The 19,641-nt window shown below is 37.2% G+C and overlaps 5 protein-coding genes and 1 non-coding gene across 18 annotated transcripts in view; 2 read left to right on the top strand and 4 right to left on the bottom strand.

The window, feature by feature from the left end:
• LOC126873921 (pleckstrin homology domain-containing family G member 5-like) overlaps window positions 1-7,528 on the top strand; it is an 81,089-nt gene extending 73,561 nt beyond the window's left edge. For 4 of the 9 annotated variants that reach the window (XM_050635293.1, XM_050635295.1, XM_050635292.1 and 1 more), the window contains 13 exons: window positions 707-786; window positions 2,241-2,511; window positions 2,972-3,117; window positions 3,196-3,507; window positions 3,608-3,757; window positions 3,828-4,088; window positions 4,173-4,424; window positions 4,510-4,724; window positions 4,804-4,992; window positions 5,080-5,309; window positions 5,665-5,891; window positions 6,363-6,620; window positions 6,719-7,528. In XM_050635293.1, coding sequence (XP_050491250.1) covers window positions 707-786; window positions 2,241-2,511; window positions 2,972-3,117; window positions 3,196-3,507; window positions 3,608-3,757; window positions 3,828-4,088; window positions 4,173-4,424; window positions 4,510-4,724; window positions 4,804-4,992; window positions 5,080-5,309; window positions 5,665-5,891; window positions 6,363-6,368 — 2,339 coding nt within the window. In that variant the 3' untranslated portion in view covers window positions 6,369-6,620; window positions 6,719-7,528. The remainder of the gene's footprint in view (window positions 1-706; window positions 787-2,240; window positions 2,512-2,971; window positions 3,118-3,195; window positions 3,508-3,607; window positions 3,758-3,827; window positions 4,089-4,172; window positions 4,425-4,509; window positions 4,725-4,803; window positions 4,993-5,079; window positions 5,310-5,664; window positions 5,892-6,362; window positions 6,621-6,718) is intronic. The other 5 variants (XM_050635301.1, XM_050635298.1, XM_050635296.1 and 2 more) reach the window with 4 other exon arrangements.
• Window positions 2,625-11,750, bottom strand: LOC126873927 (leucine-zipper-like transcriptional regulator 1). Of its 5 annotated transcripts, XM_050635311.1 has the most exons (11): window positions 11,591-11,748; window positions 11,192-11,308; window positions 10,449-10,757; window positions 10,229-10,343; window positions 9,994-10,160; window positions 9,375-9,936; window positions 8,842-9,292; window positions 8,591-8,769; window positions 8,228-8,512; window positions 7,967-8,149; window positions 2,625-2,860 (listed from the first exon to the last, which is right to left on the bottom strand). In XM_050635311.1, exons 2-10 carry the CDS (start codon window positions 11,296-11,298, stop codon window positions 8,030-8,032), a joined length of 2,295 nt encoding a protein of 764 aa, XP_050491268.1. In that variant the 5' UTR covers window positions 11,299-11,308; window positions 11,591-11,748; the 3' UTR covers window positions 2,625-2,860; window positions 7,967-8,029. The 5 variants fall into 5 exon arrangements, with proteins under 5 accessions (XP_050491268.1, XP_050491270.1, XP_050491267.1 ...); XM_050635313.1 differs by lacking the exon at window positions 10,449-10,757 and having other exon boundaries at window positions 11,591-11,750; XM_050635310.1 differs by having other exon boundaries at window positions 11,192-11,745.
• A 263-nt stretch (window positions 11,751-12,013) lies between these two features.
• LOC126873929 (uncharacterized) lies at window positions 12,014-13,330 on the top strand. The gene is made up of 4 exons (XM_050635317.1): window positions 12,014-12,156; window positions 12,266-12,452; window positions 12,535-12,716; window positions 12,787-13,330. Exons 1-4 carry the CDS (start codon window positions 12,019-12,021, stop codon window positions 13,012-13,014), a joined length of 735 nt encoding a protein of 244 aa, XP_050491274.1. The 5' UTR covers window positions 12,014-12,018; the 3' UTR covers window positions 13,015-13,330.
• Window positions 13,331-13,436: 106 nt separating this feature from the next.
• LOC126873931 (nucleolar protein 16) lies at window positions 13,437-14,499 on the bottom strand. Its single transcript, XM_050635320.1, has 3 exons — window positions 14,289-14,499; window positions 13,874-14,201; window positions 13,437-13,803 (listed from the first exon to the last, which is right to left on the bottom strand). Exons 1-3 carry the CDS (start codon window positions 14,387-14,389, stop codon window positions 13,669-13,671), a joined length of 564 nt encoding a protein of 187 aa, XP_050491277.1. The 5' UTR covers window positions 14,390-14,499; the 3' UTR covers window positions 13,437-13,668.
• LOC126873928 (pupal cuticle protein G1A-like) lies at window positions 14,415-19,636 on the bottom strand. Its single transcript, XM_050635316.1, has 2 exons — window positions 17,032-19,636; window positions 14,415-16,637 (listed from the first exon to the last, which is right to left on the bottom strand). The coding sequence occupies exons 1-2, from the start codon at window positions 17,269-17,271 to the stop codon at window positions 15,819-15,821; spliced, it is 1,059 nt and encodes a 352-aa protein (XP_050491273.1). The 5' UTR covers window positions 17,272-19,636; the 3' UTR covers window positions 14,415-15,818.
• On the bottom strand, window positions 19,473-19,554 carry Trnas-gcu (transfer RNA serine (anticodon GCU)). Its single transcript has one exon. It is a non-coding gene; the product is annotated as a tRNA-Ser (tRNA).
• Window positions 19,637-19,641: the final 5 nt, after the last annotated feature.

The following is a 19,641-nucleotide window of genomic DNA, read 5'->3' as shown; positions in this document are numbered from 1 at the left end:
AGGTATCGACGATATTTTTAGAATTCCACGTGTGACAAATGTAGGGGCTTGAACGGCGCGTCCTTGAGCCTTAGAGCCCCCGAAAGAAACGTCGCGTGGCTGACGCAAACGGTTTTAATGCGCAAACAAACGTTCACGCAATTATTTACTAGCTTTCGATGAATATCAGGTTTAATAGTTACTCTTCTGCGCGTTATGTCGAAACATTCCCTGCCTCACGCACAAATACACGCTAACGAGGGGAGGAAAAAACGCACGATCAGATACAGTCGAACGCTTGAACGAGAGTGGGAAACGTCCGTCACTGGTCAGACCGCCATGCGAGATTGTCACGAACATCGATAACACGCTGTCTGTTTCAACTAAAATAAACTTTGTCGTCATAAAATGTAATTCCTGGAATTCCAGGCGTATTTATCAATCAAGGATATCAATGTTAACGGTCACTGCTACGTGTACACGCTTTTTGTCAGCAATTTTTCTATCGTTAAATCGACTAAAAAAAATCTCTTCGAATGGTTCGCAGCTACACGAATAAAGTTTCGAGAGTAATCGTCGTTTCCTTCGATCTTTCTTTTCTCCCCTCGTCGAATCGATCGAGATGCCAAATGGCTGTAGAAAGAATCTGACTACGATGCTGTATATCTCACGGAGAACTTTAGTTTTCGAAGTGCATTCAAACACGATTGTTCGTTTTCTGTTCCAGTTAAGGACAACGACAAATCGAACTCGAGGTCGTCGAGCCAGAGGAGCAACCAGAGCGTCTCCCTGAGAAAAGCAAGCGGGGTAAGATTGCCCTCGTAACATCCGAAAGAAATACCATTTAATTCCTTTAATGGAACCTTGAACGCCTCCTGCATCCCAATAGCGGCTGAAGAGTCGATCGCTGAGAACAACCTTTTGCTCTCTCCTCACTTTGCGTTCTCATCCCTCCCGAGTCACCATTCTGATCATTCGACGCCCACCTCCGCTCCTTCCTTTTCGATCGGTTCAGATTTTTTTAATTAGCGCGGATGCCCTCAAACGAATCGTTTGTCAGGTGCTGTAATTTCCCCAGAAGCGCATTTTCCAAGGTGTTTAATATTGGCTCGAAGCCGATGCCTCATTGTGCGCCGGGGCAAAAGCTGACATACATTGCCGTATTTTCTCCTAATCTTCGATCGACTATATAGCCACCGACTACGTGGCTTTAATAATCGCGGACAATACGATGACATCGGGGGATTTCTTGAACCTTGACCCGCTGAGCAGAAGATAAATTACGAAACGAACCCGAACGTCACGAACAATGTCCGTGGAGGTCGACGATTGATACTGATTCTCTTATTACGCTGGCATCCCAGATTCTAATGAGTCCACGTAGCTGGAACGCGATTCCCTCGTCAATTTTCGGTACAGTGACATTGTGTATTCTCTGTTTGTCTATCGTGTTACCATGGTTGTTAGCAAACTGGAAATAGACACCCGATAATGGTTGATTGTCCCTTACATTGCTCGGCCTGGTCAGTAAGTTGTCGATGTTTATGTATTTATAGAAATTTGTGAAGTGCAAAAATATGTATTATCGTTAAATGATAAGTTCGTTCGTCTTTCGTCACTGTATACTGTATACATTTCAAAGTATATTATAAAAACTATTGAAAAAATCTAAAGATACATGAATCCGGGTTTTTTGATTTGAAAGATACAAATTTATAGAGAGATAGGATAAAGGAACTTAGTAGTCAATCTAATACGTAAAATATCCAAAGTATAGTAATTATTGATTATCGAGTGAAATAAATCTCTGCTTTGATTCTATTTCTTTGCTTGTGTTCACAGAGATAGAAATTTTTATAAACAGCTGCAGTCTAGTGATCAGAACCGATTCATCTCATCGCGTTAACATAATTCAAACGGCTCTTTATTACTTCTTGAACTTTATTATCGTTGTACAAAGGGATTGTTGTAATTTCGCCGCTTAGCCAGACATTATATCTGTGTTTCCGATACAACAGATGTTCTTGCGCCGCAATATTAAAAACTAGGCGATGAAAACCGCATGTATCTCGAAGGTTCGCTCCAAATTGGACAGTAACTTGGATGTCTGACCATTGCTAGTGACAACTACTTTCTTCGACCGCGAGTTCGTTAAGTGATCGGACACCTTCGAACAGCTTCGAATTACGGTTTCATACGATATTCTTGGTACTATTCTTGTCGTACTGTTAAAGACAAATTATCGGGCGTCTGTTTTGTAGAGTTGTCGGTGTCGCAGCGGTCGTTTCTTCAGCGTCTCGACGGAAGACTCGAGCGTCGACTCCGAGATCGGTAGCAACACCACGCTTACGTCTGGTCGGAGCTCCGCTGGGGCTGCGGGGCCCAAGACCAGCAAACAGCGATGGAGTGGCTTCTTCACCAATACCAAAGGCACGAAACTCGATCTACTCACCGCTCAGCTGGACGATTATAACAAACATGGCGTGCCGAAACTTTCCGAACTTTCTCACGAACTCAATTTTAACGAAGATGGTGAGAAATTTCTTCGTTAATATATCGGATTAGAACTAGATATATTCGTGGATCGTTACGATTAAAGTAACACGATACGACGAATAATTAAGGAAAGGAGTAACACTAACACGTTCTGTACAACAAACTTATATTTGTACTCAATAAATTATCTTTCACTGCGAAACATTCAATATACATATTTATATCACTTGTCGACGATTCTTCTTTTATACAATGTAAACGATGTATACGATCGAGTAAAAGTACTTTACAGTCACGTTGGATAAGCTCATGTGCCGTTCGTGGACGTACAATTTCGATTTTGTGCGGGCGTTGTCATCGGTTCGTAGTCTTGAAATGTTCCAGGCTGAAAAGATACACAATAGACACGACATAGTTTAATTAACGAATATGCATTAGAATACATTAACACTACAATTGCATTAACACTAAACATTGGAAATGAATTTTGTCGCAGTCTTGTACAATCTAGAACACGACTGGCGAGATATCGTTCAAAACTCGGATCAACTATCGGAGAAGCAACAGCAACAACAAACTGCTTTATGGGAGCTAGCTCAAACGGAGGTAGCTTACATAAAGACTCTAAAGGTTGTGACAGATGTGAGTATTCTAATAAAATATTTTTACACGAACTCTGTATAAAGATATCAAATCTTTATTGTTTCAATCAATTTATAGCTCTTTATGGCGTGCCTCTGCAGCCTGCAGACCTCGAATATCCTGAACGAGGTCGACAGGACAAAGCTCTTCAGCAACATCCCTGAGATCTACGCAGCGAATCGCTATTTCTGGACTGAGTATGTTCTAGTGATGGTAAATACATCGAGGACCACTGGACAACCGCTCGATCCTGGCCACCTTCTGCAAGGTTTCGAAACATTCGAGCAAACGTTCGCACCTTACACCAGATACTGCGCGGAGCAGAGCAAATGTCAACAATACTGCAGGGACCGTTTGAATGATAATCAGCTATTCACGGTCTATCTAGTGGTAAGAGTCTTAGAAACTCATTGTTGAAAAAAGACAGCCTGAAGAAGTATAATGAAAGAATATTTTATTTTCTGATTTATTTTATTTCTATGTTTATTAGTGGTGTGAAACTCAAAAGGACTGCAATCGACTGAAATTGCTTGACATACTGGTGAAACCTATGCAGAGGTTGACGAAATATTCTCTCCTTTTGAAAGCTGTTCACAAGAACACGGAGAACGAGGAACAACGAGCAGAATTGACGCATATGGTAAGAAAAATGTGATAATACTTCCTTAATAATGTTGTATCATTGCTACAAATAATTTTAAATGTTACAGATCAAATCTGTAGACGACTTCGTGGCATCAGTGAACGCAGCCTTGAAGAGGAACGAGGAAACAGCGCGGTTGGCCAGTGCCGCGTCTCGAATAGAGAGTTATGACGTGGTCGAATCTAGAGACGAAGAATTAGAGAAACTGATTAAAATTCACAGCACTTTTGACATTACCACTGTTCCAATGCCGGGTTGTCCGAAAGACAGCCTAAGAGTACTTCTTCGCGAAGGAGACCTGAAGTTGAGAGATGCCGCTAGTAGTAAGGTAAATGATTGATCATACATTTGTAAAAATGTAAAAAATATTAAATAATATTGATAATCTTTGCACTTTGTTTCTTTTTTATAGATGGAAGTACATGTGCTGTTACTAACAGACATGCTATTGATCTGCAAACCGTCGACTAAGAAAACCTCGTCCAGTGGGCTGACTGGCACCGTCGGGGGCGGTTTGAAGATTATAAGACAACCGTACGTCATCGATCGCATCCGAATACACGAGCTGAAGGAACCAAGTAGCTTAGGCTTGGTTTATCTGAACGAGTATGGGGCGGCATCAGCTGCTCTGGTTCTCAGCGCCGGAGAATCAAAATTAGCCAAGGTATGCTTCCTCAGCCACAACATTCGAACATCGAAACTTTCTTCTCAAAGTTGTAACTGAGAATTATACGTGTCCTACTTTTTAGTCCTGGATGGAATCCATAAGAAAAGCTCAGCAGCAATTCGCGCTGATGAAAGTGCCACCACTTGGCAACACGATGAATTTGGGCACAGTCAGTAGACAACCGAGCACCTTCCTTGGCGACGTTGAATTCGAGCCAGAAGAATCCGAGGGTATACCGAAAACGCCTCGAGGAAGTAGCAGAGCGTCGAGAGTGAGCAGCCTTGCCCACAGTCACAGGTACAAATTCTAGCCTGATTAACAGATTCAGGTGAAGTAATATCAGGTCGGGATATCAAAGCTCTGCGAGCCCTAATAGTCATGAAACACCTTCCAGTGGAAGCATAGAGATGGAAGGCGTTTCACCGGGAAGTAGCAGCTTCCTGCCTAGCTACAATGCGAGCAGAAATGTCAGCGTGGAAACAAGTGAGCCACCGCGAGCCTCGAGCGTATCGTCGGAAGAAGGAGGTGAAAGTTCTGGACACAACCACAGACCTTTACAAATAAGGTAAATATAACAAGAACGACACAGAATGTTCGCAAATAACACAAGTGTCTTAAATGCAATTTGACCAATGTTTGACCGTTATTTTAGTCTTAACAAATTTGATAATAGACGATATCCGCTGAGTAAGTCGCCGACGCCTAACACGTTGAGTGTCCAAGTGCCAGCGTACTCTAGCTTGGGCCAATCGCTGCCAAATTTGACCCTAGCCACTTCGCCACAAACTTCGACCGTGTCTCCGACACCGCCAAACTCGCTTCTTATTGTACCCCAAATAACAAAGAGCAAGGACACTTTGCTTTCACCAGGGCACCGAGGTAGCAATTACCCACGCGGGAGTATATCTTTTTCCTCCCTTCTTACCCCTTAGATATCTGCTGTGACCAGAAAACCACCGGCGAACGTAGCACTGTGCATGCTTGACAGAAACTTAGAATAGGAGAATATAGAACATTTAAAATTGAGGGATCAAACAATGTCGGCCTAATTTATTTCTTCCTACTGCACTGATCCAATTCTTAGAAATAATTCGTCCTGTTCCTCTTTAAGGCTTCTCCCAATCCTACTATCATGAAATAATCACGAATGATGAAATTTCCACTGCTTGACATTAGCACGATAAAAAAATAAAATAAGCCGAATAAGTTAGGGTGTTAATTGGAAAAATACTATTAGGTATCTCGTATCCACCACCATCGCCCCCGAGAGGGGCGCTTAGAAGAGCGTTCGCGATTCCTCAATCACGAAACCCACCTCTCGTTAAAACGAGACACATAAGCTCGTCTGTGACACAGACGGTTCAGCCTACGATGAATCTAGACACAGAAGCCATTGAGGAAAGACGAAGAAGACTGGAACCTTCGCACAGGATGCCATCGACCAGCAGCATTGCGGAGGAAAAGGTTCATTGTCTCATCTAAGATTACAATCTCTTCTCCTTTGGCATTAATTTGATAACAGTATCTTTTAATCTTGGTATCTTTTAATATTTTTTTTCTTTTTTTTTACGTATATGTATATTGGCAGAGAAAGAAGTTGCGAGGCGTTTTATAAGTATAAAATGATTAAGTCAGCTTGTTCTTAGTAATGAAATCTCTTAAAACATTTTATACGTCTCCCGAATATTCAAACGACACGAACTGCACATATCAGCTAGTGCTTCGTTAATGACAGAACAGAGCTTCTTAAAAATCAATATAGAGACACCCACGACGTGCTTCTTTCTTTTCCTTTGATTTCATATAGAGCAGAAAAATGTCCCAAATTTTCAACTTAAAAAGAAGATCATAGAACGTCCTGTATTATCTATCGATCTTGAATGACCCCCTTTACAAAACGAAGAGTTTGGAGATGCATATATCTTCTTTTTTTAGAAATGACTAGAACTGGGATACAGGAGTAACCTGCCGAAAAGATAAATTGCTACGGACCATCTGCATTTGATGAGGGTGTACGTGATACGTCGTGTTTAGAAACAAGATGTTCCTTTCTGTTATCTGTATGCAAGTGCTGCACACACTTTCATGCAGGACCAGAAAATGGTTCAAATAATTGAGAATGGATTCAACTTGAATAAGTGAACGTCTCGTACTCCCTGTGCCTATAATATGAACCGAGCAATTTTACAATCGGTAAGTGTAACATGTTCTACTTCATACAGTTGATTTTGTAAAATAAGAAATGTAAAATATCTGATTTTACATTATACTGTACATCTATGTTCTTCCAGATTGGGGCCATTCGAAATCAACGTGAAGTTTGTACCACGACCGTATCATTGTAACTGATTTGATTCTAGCTGTGTAACTTTTAGATCTCATTTTGTAATGAACTTGTCGTGGAGGTTTGAGACAGACATGTTTCAATATTACCCTAGTTCATTTAGAATTCTAAGCGACGAACAAAAAAAATGGCCTACCTAGTGTAATTGATATTACAACTATTTATCGTGATTTAAGTTTAGATGACTATAATAGTTGGAGTAAGATGCCTTTAGAGCAACAATTTTAAACTAAACGAGTTCGAGTTTTGTGAGTTAATGATATAAAAAAAACAGGTACGAACATTTAGAAAGAAAGAGGCTACACACATAGAGAAAAATCACACTTTACGTAGAGAAACCGAAAGAAGAAAAAAAAATGAACAATTGCGTTACTCTCTCGTATAAGCTTCGATCGACACACGACTTATGAACGTGAATAGAATTACGAGAGGCATGAAACGAGAGCGGGTGACACATTTACTTTAAGTACAAATTCTATTTCGCAATATTTTGTTCAAGAGACTGAAGTGAAGTGTCAGGCTGTCGGCGAACGTTACCTAACTAGAGACAACAATATGTAGAAAGAAAACAAGAGCAATGATTTTATACGAGCTCCTTTACGTAAGGTTTCTTTCAATCCTCTCCTTCCCAAAATCTGCGCAGCTTGTATTAAGCTTAAAGTGTTAAATTTACTATAAAAAAAAAGAGTATTGATTGTGCGTGTATGTGCTATCATCATTCACGATCAAGGTCAAAATATAGTACATAATTTATTAACCACTTGTGTCTTCATTTAATACCCAATTAAAATCCTTATTGCTAAACCTAATACCAAATTCTTAAATTAATCCTTAAAGATAATATTAACAAGTTGACACCTTAACGAAATATTTTCTTAGTTTTTCTTTTTATTAATAATTTCTTATATTCGTCGAATAAAGTAAATGTTACACTGGTAATTTTAAGCGATCCAACGAGTATCTTTTTATTTATTTCTTTACAAGAGATTTCCAACAAATCATATTTTATATACAAATAAATTAAATACTCTAAATATCACAATATCTAATACCGACTTAATTGTTTCGCATTTTGTTCATCTATTTACATACGCGCACGATGTTTCAGATTTTTCAGACACTCGTCTACCATGTACCCATAACCCAGGAGATAAAAGATGTTGAATGTTGTTAGAATGCTGTATTGCACACTTACTTGAAAGCTCGAGGGTGAAGGTAAGTCCCAACTACGAGGACGGCAGTGCGAGCTCGACATCCGTCAGCAATCATTCGCCATGTCCTGGCATGTTCGTGCCTCGCTGCGTTCATCAGCCAATGCTTCTAAGATATCCAATAAAAGTTCACGACTTAATTGCTTTAACCTTGGTAGCCTTGCAACCTGTAACGAAATAAGATGGCATTTATAATAAAAAAGGCCTATTATTTTATAAAATAAATATAATATTGTAACATATACCTTCGTAAAGTGATGCACAATAAGATTCAATGCGTATTTCTTCATGTCAACAGCTTGCATTCTATCCGCAGCTTCCAAGATTTGTATGACGTTCTCAAAAGTGACATTCATCTCAAGATTCTGTTTGCAAAACGCTTGCAATCGATTATTTGTAAAACCATAAAAAACTGGCGCGGTAAATAAATATAAAGAGTCTTCAGGCGGCATTGAAACGTCCGCATAATAAATATACCTTAATAAGGAGTCGAATGACTCAGAAGATGGAATCATTTCACCGATTTGTATCTGTTGTAAAGACGCATGTTTTATTAAATTATATTTAATAACCATAAATAAACAAATGTGTAAAAATCGACATCTTACGTTTACTGTATTATTTTCAGGCATAAAAGAGCGAAACATCCCCTCAAAATAGCTACAACGCGCCGCGAGAATGGCCTTATGGGCTGGAATCGGCACGCCGTCTAACATAAGTGTTATATCACAGAATTCTCTGCCCACACTTTTAAGAAATGCCTCCATGTCCTGTTCCAAAGTCGTCCCTAAAGTAGTAAATAAATTCAAGCAAAAAAAGATCAAATGATTATCTCATAAGAAATTTTGGAAAACCTCACCTGTGCTAGGATCGCACTGCCTAGGAAATACACTTCTTTGAGGCATTTGTCTTTTTCTAATAATTTCTACCATTAAAGGTTGATCCAATGTCTCAAATTCCTTGCTCATTACAATTTGATTGTAATTGATTTCTTTTACAATGAAACTCAAGCAAAACTCCTTTATAAAATATAATTTTAAATGAGCGGCATTATGCAATGCTTCCAAAACGTTAGCGTGACTTATAGTTGCTTTCAAATATTGAACGCACAACTGCTCCAATCGTTTCATATTAAATTGCAAAGCTAAACGATAGACATCCATCATAAGAAGCACAATTCGATTGCTTAATGGGTCTTCGACACGACTGCTCGACCCATCTTCACTTCTTTTTGTTGGATCGATACGATCGGTATAAATATAGTTAAGAACCATCTCAAATGCCTCTGGGACAGCATCTTTCAGTCTTACCTATAACATAGTAGTAATATAACACATTGTTGGTTCCCAATAATGGATATCAAATCAACAATACTTCACTGAATTCACTTACTTCTAACAATGGCATATCTTTGATCGGTACATCTGCGGTTCCAAAAACTTCCTCTAAATGTTTATCTCGTTTCTCTCGAGCTTGCCTAATGCGCGTCCTAAGAAATTGTGAACGAGCCGCTACCATAGCTATGTGAGCAGGTATTTTGGTTTCTGTATCTCCTACTATAAATTCTACATCACAGAAAAGACGCCCGTTCAGCAACTTTCCGAAATCATCATGTAAGGTACATTTTGGATAAGACGAAAATTGAAATCGGTACGTTTCCCCAGATCGGACATTATTGTCGACTGTTCCACCGAAAATGAACATTGCTTCTCCGATTACCGCTGCTGCGTGAAACAATCGACCAGACGGAACCTGACTATCAGCAGATGGCAAAATAATATTCCATGTTTGCGTATCGAGATCATAGCAGTGAAGATCGTTGGGTAACGTAGAATCAGCTGCGCCGCCAAACACGTAAAGATGTCTATCAAAACTAACCATGGTGTGACCATATCGTCGCGCTGGCGGAGGTGGCGCACCACGAAGTATATGCTCCGTTGAAATTCGCGTCCATCTAGGACATATTCCGTTGAATACAATATAACTTCGAAACACAAAGCTATAAACCTACCGCCTTTCTCGAAAGTGGAATTGAAAGAGACTATTTGTGATCTTAGCTCCACTCTGGCCACTGAATACAAACATGGATTCGCGTGCTACTGCAACAGGAAAGTTACAACACGTTGGTGGGCAGTCGCCAGACTGAACAACCTCTTCCCACACTCTTGGTTCTCCAGGCTAAAAATAATAAAAATGTAATTAATAACTTGCCACTCTGTTTTAGATATAGCATATTAATAACTTACTAATAATGATATTGTCCACATATCGTTTAATCTCGCATTACCATCATAACCAGCAAATATCCATAATTTATTATCATATACAGCAGCTCCATGTGCAGATCTAGCCACAGGAGTTCTAGAAAGAAAGGCGAAATTTATATTTCATATAAGTATACAATAGACAATTTGAAAAAAAAACATTTGAAAGTAGAAGTAAATTAAATAAGTAAGTGAAACATACTTCCCAATAAATTTCCATTCTGTCCATTGACCAGTTTGGAATCGGTACTCAAATAGGTCATTCTTATTTGTGAGATTCGAATTGGAATGTATATCACCAGTGTAACCACCAAATACAAACATAGACGAGTCATGCACAACTGCAGAATGATGATATCTTGGAGCAGGAGGTACTCCTGTTGCAAATGCACGTCCCCAGGACTTTTCTTTTACATCAAATCTCAATAAATCATTCAACATTCTTTTACCATTATCACCACCAAAAACATAGATCGCATCTTTGTATGCTACAACAGTATGTTTGCTACGCCTGTGTATAATACAATATAGTGAACTTCTGAAGTAATGTATTTACAAAACTTTTTCTAATATGACATTTAATTAAAGAAAGTAAAGAACAAGAACAAAACAAATTTAATTAGTAATAAATTACATTTAACCGCTATAGCAACTTAATTTATAGAAGAATTGTATTGGTAATAATTAAAAACTTTACAAATTATGTATTATCATTTATTTACAATATTCATTTAACAATTACAAACAAGCTCTTTTAGACAAAGTTAGACAAATAAAGAAACTGGAAAATGCTGGGTATAACTGAAACACTGATGCACAATTATTGGAATTGAAATGCTGTAACAAAATTGTTGGTTGCATATTGTAGAGAAGAAAAACTTAAAATATAAAAATAGAAAATAACACATAATTCAAGTAGTAAATTAAATTAATTAAATTAATTACCTGGCACCAACGAATTCGTCACATTCTGGCATACGTTGCCAGCGATGAACAGTTTCAAAAGGACCAAAATCAAGAGTCAAACACTCTGCTGTCGCAACGTTATCCATTTTTTATTACCTCCAAAAAATAGAATCACTTTAAAATATTCATTTCTAACCTATATACTGACTTAACCATTCCTAATTCTTCATAACTTTACAACGCTCGTCAAACAAAAATAAATCTATAAACGTTTCCAGTCACGAAATTCAACAGTATCGTATCGAAATATCTGAAATTTATCGTGTACTAGCTACAATCTAAGTAAATCGTTCGCTAGTGACAGAACTGTCAAAAACGTGTGATTGGATTGATCGGTAACATTACGGCATACAATAGAACACAGTTGAATTTACATACAATTGTTTATTTCACTCATAATTAATAAAAATAGTCCGTAACGATATCTGCTTTAAATTATACTTTATGACATGTACGATTATTGTTCACGAGTGCGAAATGTAAAGTACAGAAATCATCACGGGAAAATTGGTTCTATTCCCAAACTTTTTTATCTTATCAGTAGTACCAAATTAATAAACGGGGAAAAAGTTGGCGCTTTTGAACGATTTTTACTGTGTCCGTCATAAATTCACGCAAATACGAATAATATTATAAATGTGTGTTACAAATCTTACGATTACGCGCATCTCCTTTAAACGATGTGAGATACATGTCATGCGGTGAAGTGATAACCCGTGAGACAACGTGCTAGCACGCGGTATCCAAACTGTGAAAGTCGGCTCTGCTTTTCAATCTTTCACTAAACAAAACAATACTCAAAAATAATGATAGGAAATGTATTTCGAAACGGTCAAAAGATCTTTTGGATCAGCTGTACGTGTATCGGTACGTACATCGCATACCGATACTGGAAAAAGCGAGAACTTCTGGCAATAGACGAAGGTTTTGATGAGGTGTCTAAGGTTAGAGTTCCGTTTTTGTATCAAACCAATTTAGAAATTTCATTTCGTTCATACTTTTACTCGTTGAGTTTAAAACTCGGTAACAATCTTCATTGCTTTACTTTTATAGATCGATGATACTCATGAAAAACGAGTGCTCCTATTAGGTTTAGACGGAGCTGGAAAAACATCGATTATAAACCAAATATGTGTTGCAAACGGCGATGAAACTTCTTACACTGTCCCTCCAAAACCAACGGAAGGTTCTACTGTATATAAAATAAAAAATGGGGTCCTATTTTACAATGTTTGGGATAGTATGTAAAACTCATTATTCTAGGTTTGCGTATAATATGATCACGTTATTAAATGTATAATTATTCAATGTTTTATTGCTAGTTGGAGGTTCAGATCCCACTAGAAAATATTGGACTGCTTTCTTACAAGACACAGATCTGTTACTATTTGTAGTAGATGCTTCTGATGTAAACAAATTATCTTCCGCAGCTTCTATTTTGAAACAATTATTAAGTGATGCAAGAATGGATGATATACCAATTTTAGTAATTGCTAACAAGCAGGTAAATATTTTTGATTATACTTATTCAAAAAGTTTCCACTATGTCTAACATGTTTGCGTATGAATATTAGGATTGTCCTAATGCTTTGAAGCCAGAGGAAGTTAAAAAAGCTTTAGATTTATTAAGTATTTCTCCACATAAACACAAAGTAGAAATAATTGGATGCCAAACAAGACCTCTTCCTGAAATGCCACCAGAAACAACCGAGTATACTTGGTATCATGCATCTATGGATTCTGTTAGGAAAAAAATATTCTATATGGCAAAAGATAGTGTATCTGCTCCTTTGTTCTGTTAGAAAATACTTTATACAAGAAAACAAGAAGAAATAGAAGGCTAAGAAAAAAAAGAAGGAAACAACAGTATGGCTAGTTCAGCATATCCTGTACAATTTTTCACTGAATTAAAGTGACTACAGTTTGTCCAGAAAGAATCTTATTAAGAAAGAATAATTCGAGTTTTAAAAGAAAGATATGAATAAATGTGCACAATTTATAAGGCTTTCTCAGTACAATATGTTTGCAATCATTTAATTTTACAATACTTTTTATACTGCTTTTTTCCAACATACATACATATATATTTATTTAATAAATTATTTATTTCCTTCATTAGTTCACAACAAATGTTTTTCTTATGTTTTTTATATTTTAAATATACAAAATAGACACAACATTAGTTTTTGTAATTGATATACAAAATAAAAATTTAGAGACTGTATTTAGGAACATAAATCTATTTTATTCATTCATAATGTATAGTATTACACATAATATATATATATAATATAAAAAAAATCAGTGGTTTTATACAATAAGTATTATTTTGCCTTGTCTGTTTTTGTACTTACCTAAATAAAAGCATTAATTAATATATTCATTTTATACTGCAATACTTTATATACAAATTTGTATAAAAAATGGAATATATTTGTTCTAAACAGTATAAGAAATTAATTAATGTTACTTTTATTTGTGTTTTCAAGATATTTATTGTATTGTTCAGGGATGCCTTTGAATACTTTAATTTTAGCACGTATTTGCTTCCATGTGTGTTGATAATAATTTTTCTTATCTAGTGCCATAGCCTAGATGATTCATTTAATAATAAGAAACAATTTGTCAATATGAAAAACATTACTGTAAAAAAGACATTACCTTGTAATCTTCTCCATACTTATCCATTAAGTAAGTAAGGAAATACACCTGACTATTTGGTAGCATAAACTTCCTTTTTCTCGGTGCCTTTGCCTCTGCCTCGAGTTGTTGTGCCACATGTACCTTTATTGGTGCAATTTCAACATCTTCCTCTTCAGTTTGTAATTTCTCATCAACATTGTCATCTTTCTGTTTTAAAATTTTTTCAATATGCTCTCTCTTTAAGTTTGGTATCTTCAAAGCATCATTTGGATCATATGCCAATCCCATTTGGTTTAAATTAGTTCGCGTAGATTTTGCTGCCTCCCAAGATTTTTTTATTTGAGGACTGTGAAAAATACAATTTTGTCTTATTATTTTTGTCTACTTATGTATATCCATAATAAAACACGATGAAAATTTTGGTTATATTTACCATTGTATTGTCGGTAACTTGGACAGTTTATTTCGCAATCGTTTACGATTTACATTCGTACGATATTGCTTTCTACGTTTTACCTTCTTAATTTTCGTCATTTTTCTGATCTTACACTATTACGTGTTCTTGGAAAATAATAGGATTTCTAATTCAAGCTCACATGCTGCATGCGTATACTTAGCAATGTAGATTCACCAGGTTGTACACTTGATAATTGTCCCTAGGCAGAAATTTTCAGTGTAAAGTAGAGTGGTATCACTAGTGGCGCGTTTAATTCGAAAGGAATCGGAAATATTTCACTGATGAAGCCTATTAAAATATGATATAATAATATATACAATACTTTTTGTGTTAAAACATAATAAATAAAACTTAAACATGAAAGCCACCTTCTATTCAAGAGAATTATGTGTAATACATAAAAAAATGAACTTTCTACTGTTTCCAGAAATAAATGTGCCAGAAATCGGTTACTTCATAAAAGCGGAATTCTATAAAATTTGCCCTCGATTTCGTACAACCCGATTGTCAAGTGATCATCCATTGTATGCTAATTATTGTTCTGATGACTTTAGAACGGGGATATTTTACAGTTAGTACATGATAGGGAAAGTCTTTTCACACAATGATGTTTAAACACGTTCTACTTCCATTGTTGTTTCGTGGTCTTTTGTTATCATTCTCTATAGAGAATGGCCACTGAACATGCAGGATTTTACAATTTATTATTCAGCTCTTGATTCAACTGTTCCATTTGCTGAAACAAACAAAAAAAAACCTATTACGTTTTATTTAACGAACACAGCGAATTATAGTTCACGTTTGAATAAAAATAAATCAGAGGTTTATCATTCAATTAAAATTATAGCGTTTTATTTATTACGGAAACGTAATTAATATCGCTGCGGATGATTTGTTATTTTAATTGGAATAATGAAAAACAAATGGAAACGATATCTGTTCGATAGCTTTTATAAATAAATTAGAGCAACATCAGACCAGAATTATTATTGCGCAGTCACTTTTGCTTCGGTGAGAAGGGATAAAATAAATTAACAGTATTATTGGAAAATTGAAAATTTATTTCTCAATTATTTGAATGTGTGAAAAATCCTTCGGGATCGAAAATGTGTTTCGTTAAATGTGTTTCATAAAGGTAGCTGGTGTGTATAATATAAATAAAATTAATATCACCTATACCTACTTATACGCAACATTCATACATCTATTTGAGTCCTTTATATTTATATAATCAATTTCTACTGTCCTGATAGCGCGGAATTGTTAAAACATTTATCTACAAGTTTGAATCCGGTTCTGTTAAGTCTTTCGTTCCTGTTAAATCATCCTGATCATCGATACTTCCTCTTCAATAAAATTCACCGTCATAATCATAACGCAATTGAACTTCACTGAAGAAAAGATATGTACTTCTTAGAATCGTCAAATATTCAAAATCTTGTTCGGAAGACTGAAGAAATCCAAGAAGAAGAAACCGAAAGGCTTAACATATAGGGCCACAAAGATTTACCAGGCGTAGCTGGTACCGAGACCGTTGAATACCGTGTGCACGACGGGGGCAGCCGCTTCGTATCCGTAGGCTTTGGAGATCAATTGAGCCTGTGGAGCGTATGCATGGGCGAGAGGAGTGGCGGCATAAGTCTTAGTTAGAAGAGGTGCTGAGGCGATGGAGGCGGTGTATCCATGGGCTGGCGCGATCAGGGCGCTCTTGGCAATGACTGGAGCATGGGCAGCGTATCCGTAGCTTTTGGCGAGGAGAGGAGCACCTGCAGCGTAGGACAGCTGAGCGGTTGGTGCTGCGTAGGACAGATGAGCGGCTGGTGCGGCGTAGGACAAATGAGCAGCTGGCGCAGCGTAGGACAGAGGAGCGGCGTAAGTCTTGGCCAGAAGAGGAGCTGGTGCAGCGACTGCAGTCTTAGCAATCAGAGGAGCTGAGGCTGCGTAGCTGTATGGGGCGGCGTAGGCCTTGGTGACCAAGGGAGCACTGTAGCTGTACGGGGCAGCGTATGTCTTGGCAATGAGGGGAGCGGCGGTCGGCGTGAGGTAGGCTGGAGCAGTGTAGGCCGCCTTCACGATAGGAGTATGGCTGATTTCGTAGTTGAGGAGACCGTCGTTGCTGACGCTGTGGCTGCTCACGCGGACAAAGGAATGAGCGGAGTCGTCGGACTTCGAATAAGAAGAAATCACGTTCTGACCGGCAAAACCTTTCTGGGTGGACTCCTGGCTGAAACCGATGCTGCTGTGGTCACCAGACGACGCTGCGATGTCATAAGCGGCTGGGCCACCGGCACTGGCTACTGCCAGGAAGGCTGCGAGTACTACGAACTGCAGGAAAATTATTTTATTATTACGTGTAGATATCACATGATGAGAAGTAATAATTATGTTCCCTGTCTAGTCGAAGTTATTGACGATAGTAAAATGCTTCACAAACAAAAAGAAATCTGTTCCAAGAAAGGAAGTGGTCAGATCATACTAAACTACTAAACTAATTAAAATGATCTCTAGTTTCAACAAAGATTCTTCCCCGTAGAAAATTTATATTTTGTTATGTTGTGCCCAACGGTTTGAAGCTTTCACAAGATCCACAGCAAACGATTAAACCAATTGACGTGATCTAAAGTTTCAACAAAGTTTTCTGCTTTGTCAAGTTAAACCCAAGGCCCTAAATCTTCGACGACTCGTTGTACGAGCGACGACGTTCAAGGAAGAAGCTTACCTTGAATGCCATTTTGCTTTTGAGTGAAGGACCCGCTGTGCTCTGACAGAATACGAAACTTGGCCCGGTATTTATATGCAGCAAAGCTTGCAGGGGGATCAATTGAATTTTGGGTGCCACCGTTTCCAATTTGATTGGGTATGGCTGATCAAGGGAGAGGGAAATTGTATCATGGTACACTTTTTTTCGTAAGGAACCATTAAGAAAGTGGTGGAACATAGCCAGGTTAAGGGGGGACATGGTCGAATGTCGGGCGTGGTCTTGACTCAATTAAGATCACTAATTTTATAAGCATACGGAACAATCGTATCAATCATAACATTATGTTCCAACATAATGTTAAGGAAGAAGCTTCTTCTTCAGCGTAAAAGTTTTTATCACATCATGAAATTAGATTTTATTGACGTTTCCACGATATCACACAATATTTATCTGGTAAAGTTTCGGCAATTACGTAAACACGATTACTTTACGTATTTCTATTTTGTAATTTTGCATAACTTAAATATACATATGCTTGGTATTTAATATTCGTCCAATTAAGATGTTTTCATGAAGCAAGAGGGTACGAAAATAAGTTTTAACGAATTAAATTTATTTGAGGCTCATTAACCAGCAGAATTGACCGATGTCGCCAATTATATGCATCACGTAATAACTTGTTTGATTCACGTGAATGATCTTTTTTCGAGTTACTCGCTTTTTCTGTATTGCATAAAAGAATACTGCTACGTCACATAAGCCGTTTAACTTTTTTCCCTTATACTCTGGCCTTCCTTTCGTTTATGTAATGTGATACATATACCAATGCCGGGTCGTGATATTGTAAAACCTGCCAAGGACGCACTTTCTCCAAATTGTGGCACTGACATAAAAAGACATACACGTTCACCGGATCCATGCGATTTTTGCCCATGTGTCGGTGATCTTGTTGCCATTGTCAGATAAAATCTACTATCCCGATGTCGACCCGGAGGCGAATAGCTCCATGTTTAGAAATTAATAGGCGTGACACTGCCAACCCCGAATTGGACCGCCATGACGTAATTTCAAGTTTTGATTTAGATCGAATATATAGTATCTTCTTAAAGGAACAGCTAAAAGAAAGGAGCTTTCTATTCCTTCATTATTGCAACCTGTTCCGCTACATGTTTCTTCATATATAAGAATAGCAAAAAGAAAATGGAAATCGTCAAAGTAACTTTTTCTCTTAGAGGCTGGCTCTTTATGGGTCATTTAGACCCATTTTTTTCCGTTGATTATCTTTTTGCGTTCTTTGTTCGGGATTTCCACCGGAGTTTGAGTCCCCTTTTAGTTTGATTGCTCGTGCTTAGGGTAATTGCCGAAGATCGCCCTTCATTCGCCATCCACTGTCTGATACGCTTCTTCATCTCTTTATCATAGCCTACATCGAACAGAGAAAAATCCGAAAATACATCGTTGAACAGCATCATCTCCTGATCGCAAGGTCGCTTGAATGAAAAGTCCTGGACCGTTTTAAAAGTAAACCAAGGTGGCTTGGAATCTCTCATGGGTGTTTCTGTTTTCTTCAATGTGTGAGATTCCATCGAGTTTGTCGACGATGAAGTTCCATGCTGTTATTCTCTGGACGTTGATGGATTTTTTTTTTATTCACTACGAACAATTTTGCGACTATCATTATATATTATTACGAATATGCAAATATCTGCGATGGGTGTAGTTTGTTTATGCGTGTCGTAACATTTAATGATTTTTATCGAGTCTTCTCGAGAATGATCGGTTCCAGCGTCCACGTCAATACTTTATTTTATAACCTTTGTTCAATTTGTATTTGACATACATATCCTCGAGGATTATAGAAGTGCGAGACGATAATGATTTATTTTCAATGAGATATGTGATCGTTTGAAGATATTCTTCTGTTGGAGATAAATTTTTTGTAGGATTTGTGACGCGATACATCATATTAGAATTATGGAAAGAAATGAATTAAATATATGCTTTGCATTAAGATGTAATTAACCTGATAAATAGTACTCGATATAGTTTGTGGAAATTTGAAATTAATAAAAGTGTTGGGAACATTTTTATTTATTAATTCAGACGATTCCGACGATTCTGAAGTTCCGTTGAGCCTGAGATGTTTTTGATAGTCTTGCCGTTTCAAAATTATCTTGCTTCGTTTCATATCTTTTCATTAATTTTTGCTAGATAATTTAAGAAACAGTTACACAATAATTATTCCAATATTAGGTTACGCAATACATAATGTACAAAAAGATAAAAAAATACGTCTGTCATTTCTATTTTCTGCATAATCTATTTGTGTTTGCTTAAAAAATTCTCATATCTTCTTTTAAATTTTATTACTTTTTGTCAAGATATACTAATGTACTATAAAAAGAAGAATGTATTAACTTGATATAAGATTTTAAAAAATATAACAAAACAGAAAAAGTCGACGAGGATGGGATTCGAACCCACGCGTGCAGAGCACATTGGATTAGCAGTCCAACGCCTTAACCACTCGGCCACCTCGTCACATGAGAATTTAATCTTTAAATATACTTGAAACAGTCCAATGATTTAATTTAACACAAATTCCTTTCACTTTTTAACTAATTGAAT

Source organism: Bombus huntii, chromosome 15 (assembly GCF_024542735.1).
Source record: "Bombus huntii isolate Logan2020A chromosome 15, iyBomHunt1.1, whole genome shotgun sequence".
Classification (NCBI taxonomy): domain Eukaryota; kingdom Metazoa; phylum Arthropoda; class Insecta; order Hymenoptera; family Apidae; genus Bombus; species Bombus huntii.
This window is presented reverse-complemented; position numbering and strand designations above follow the sequence as displayed.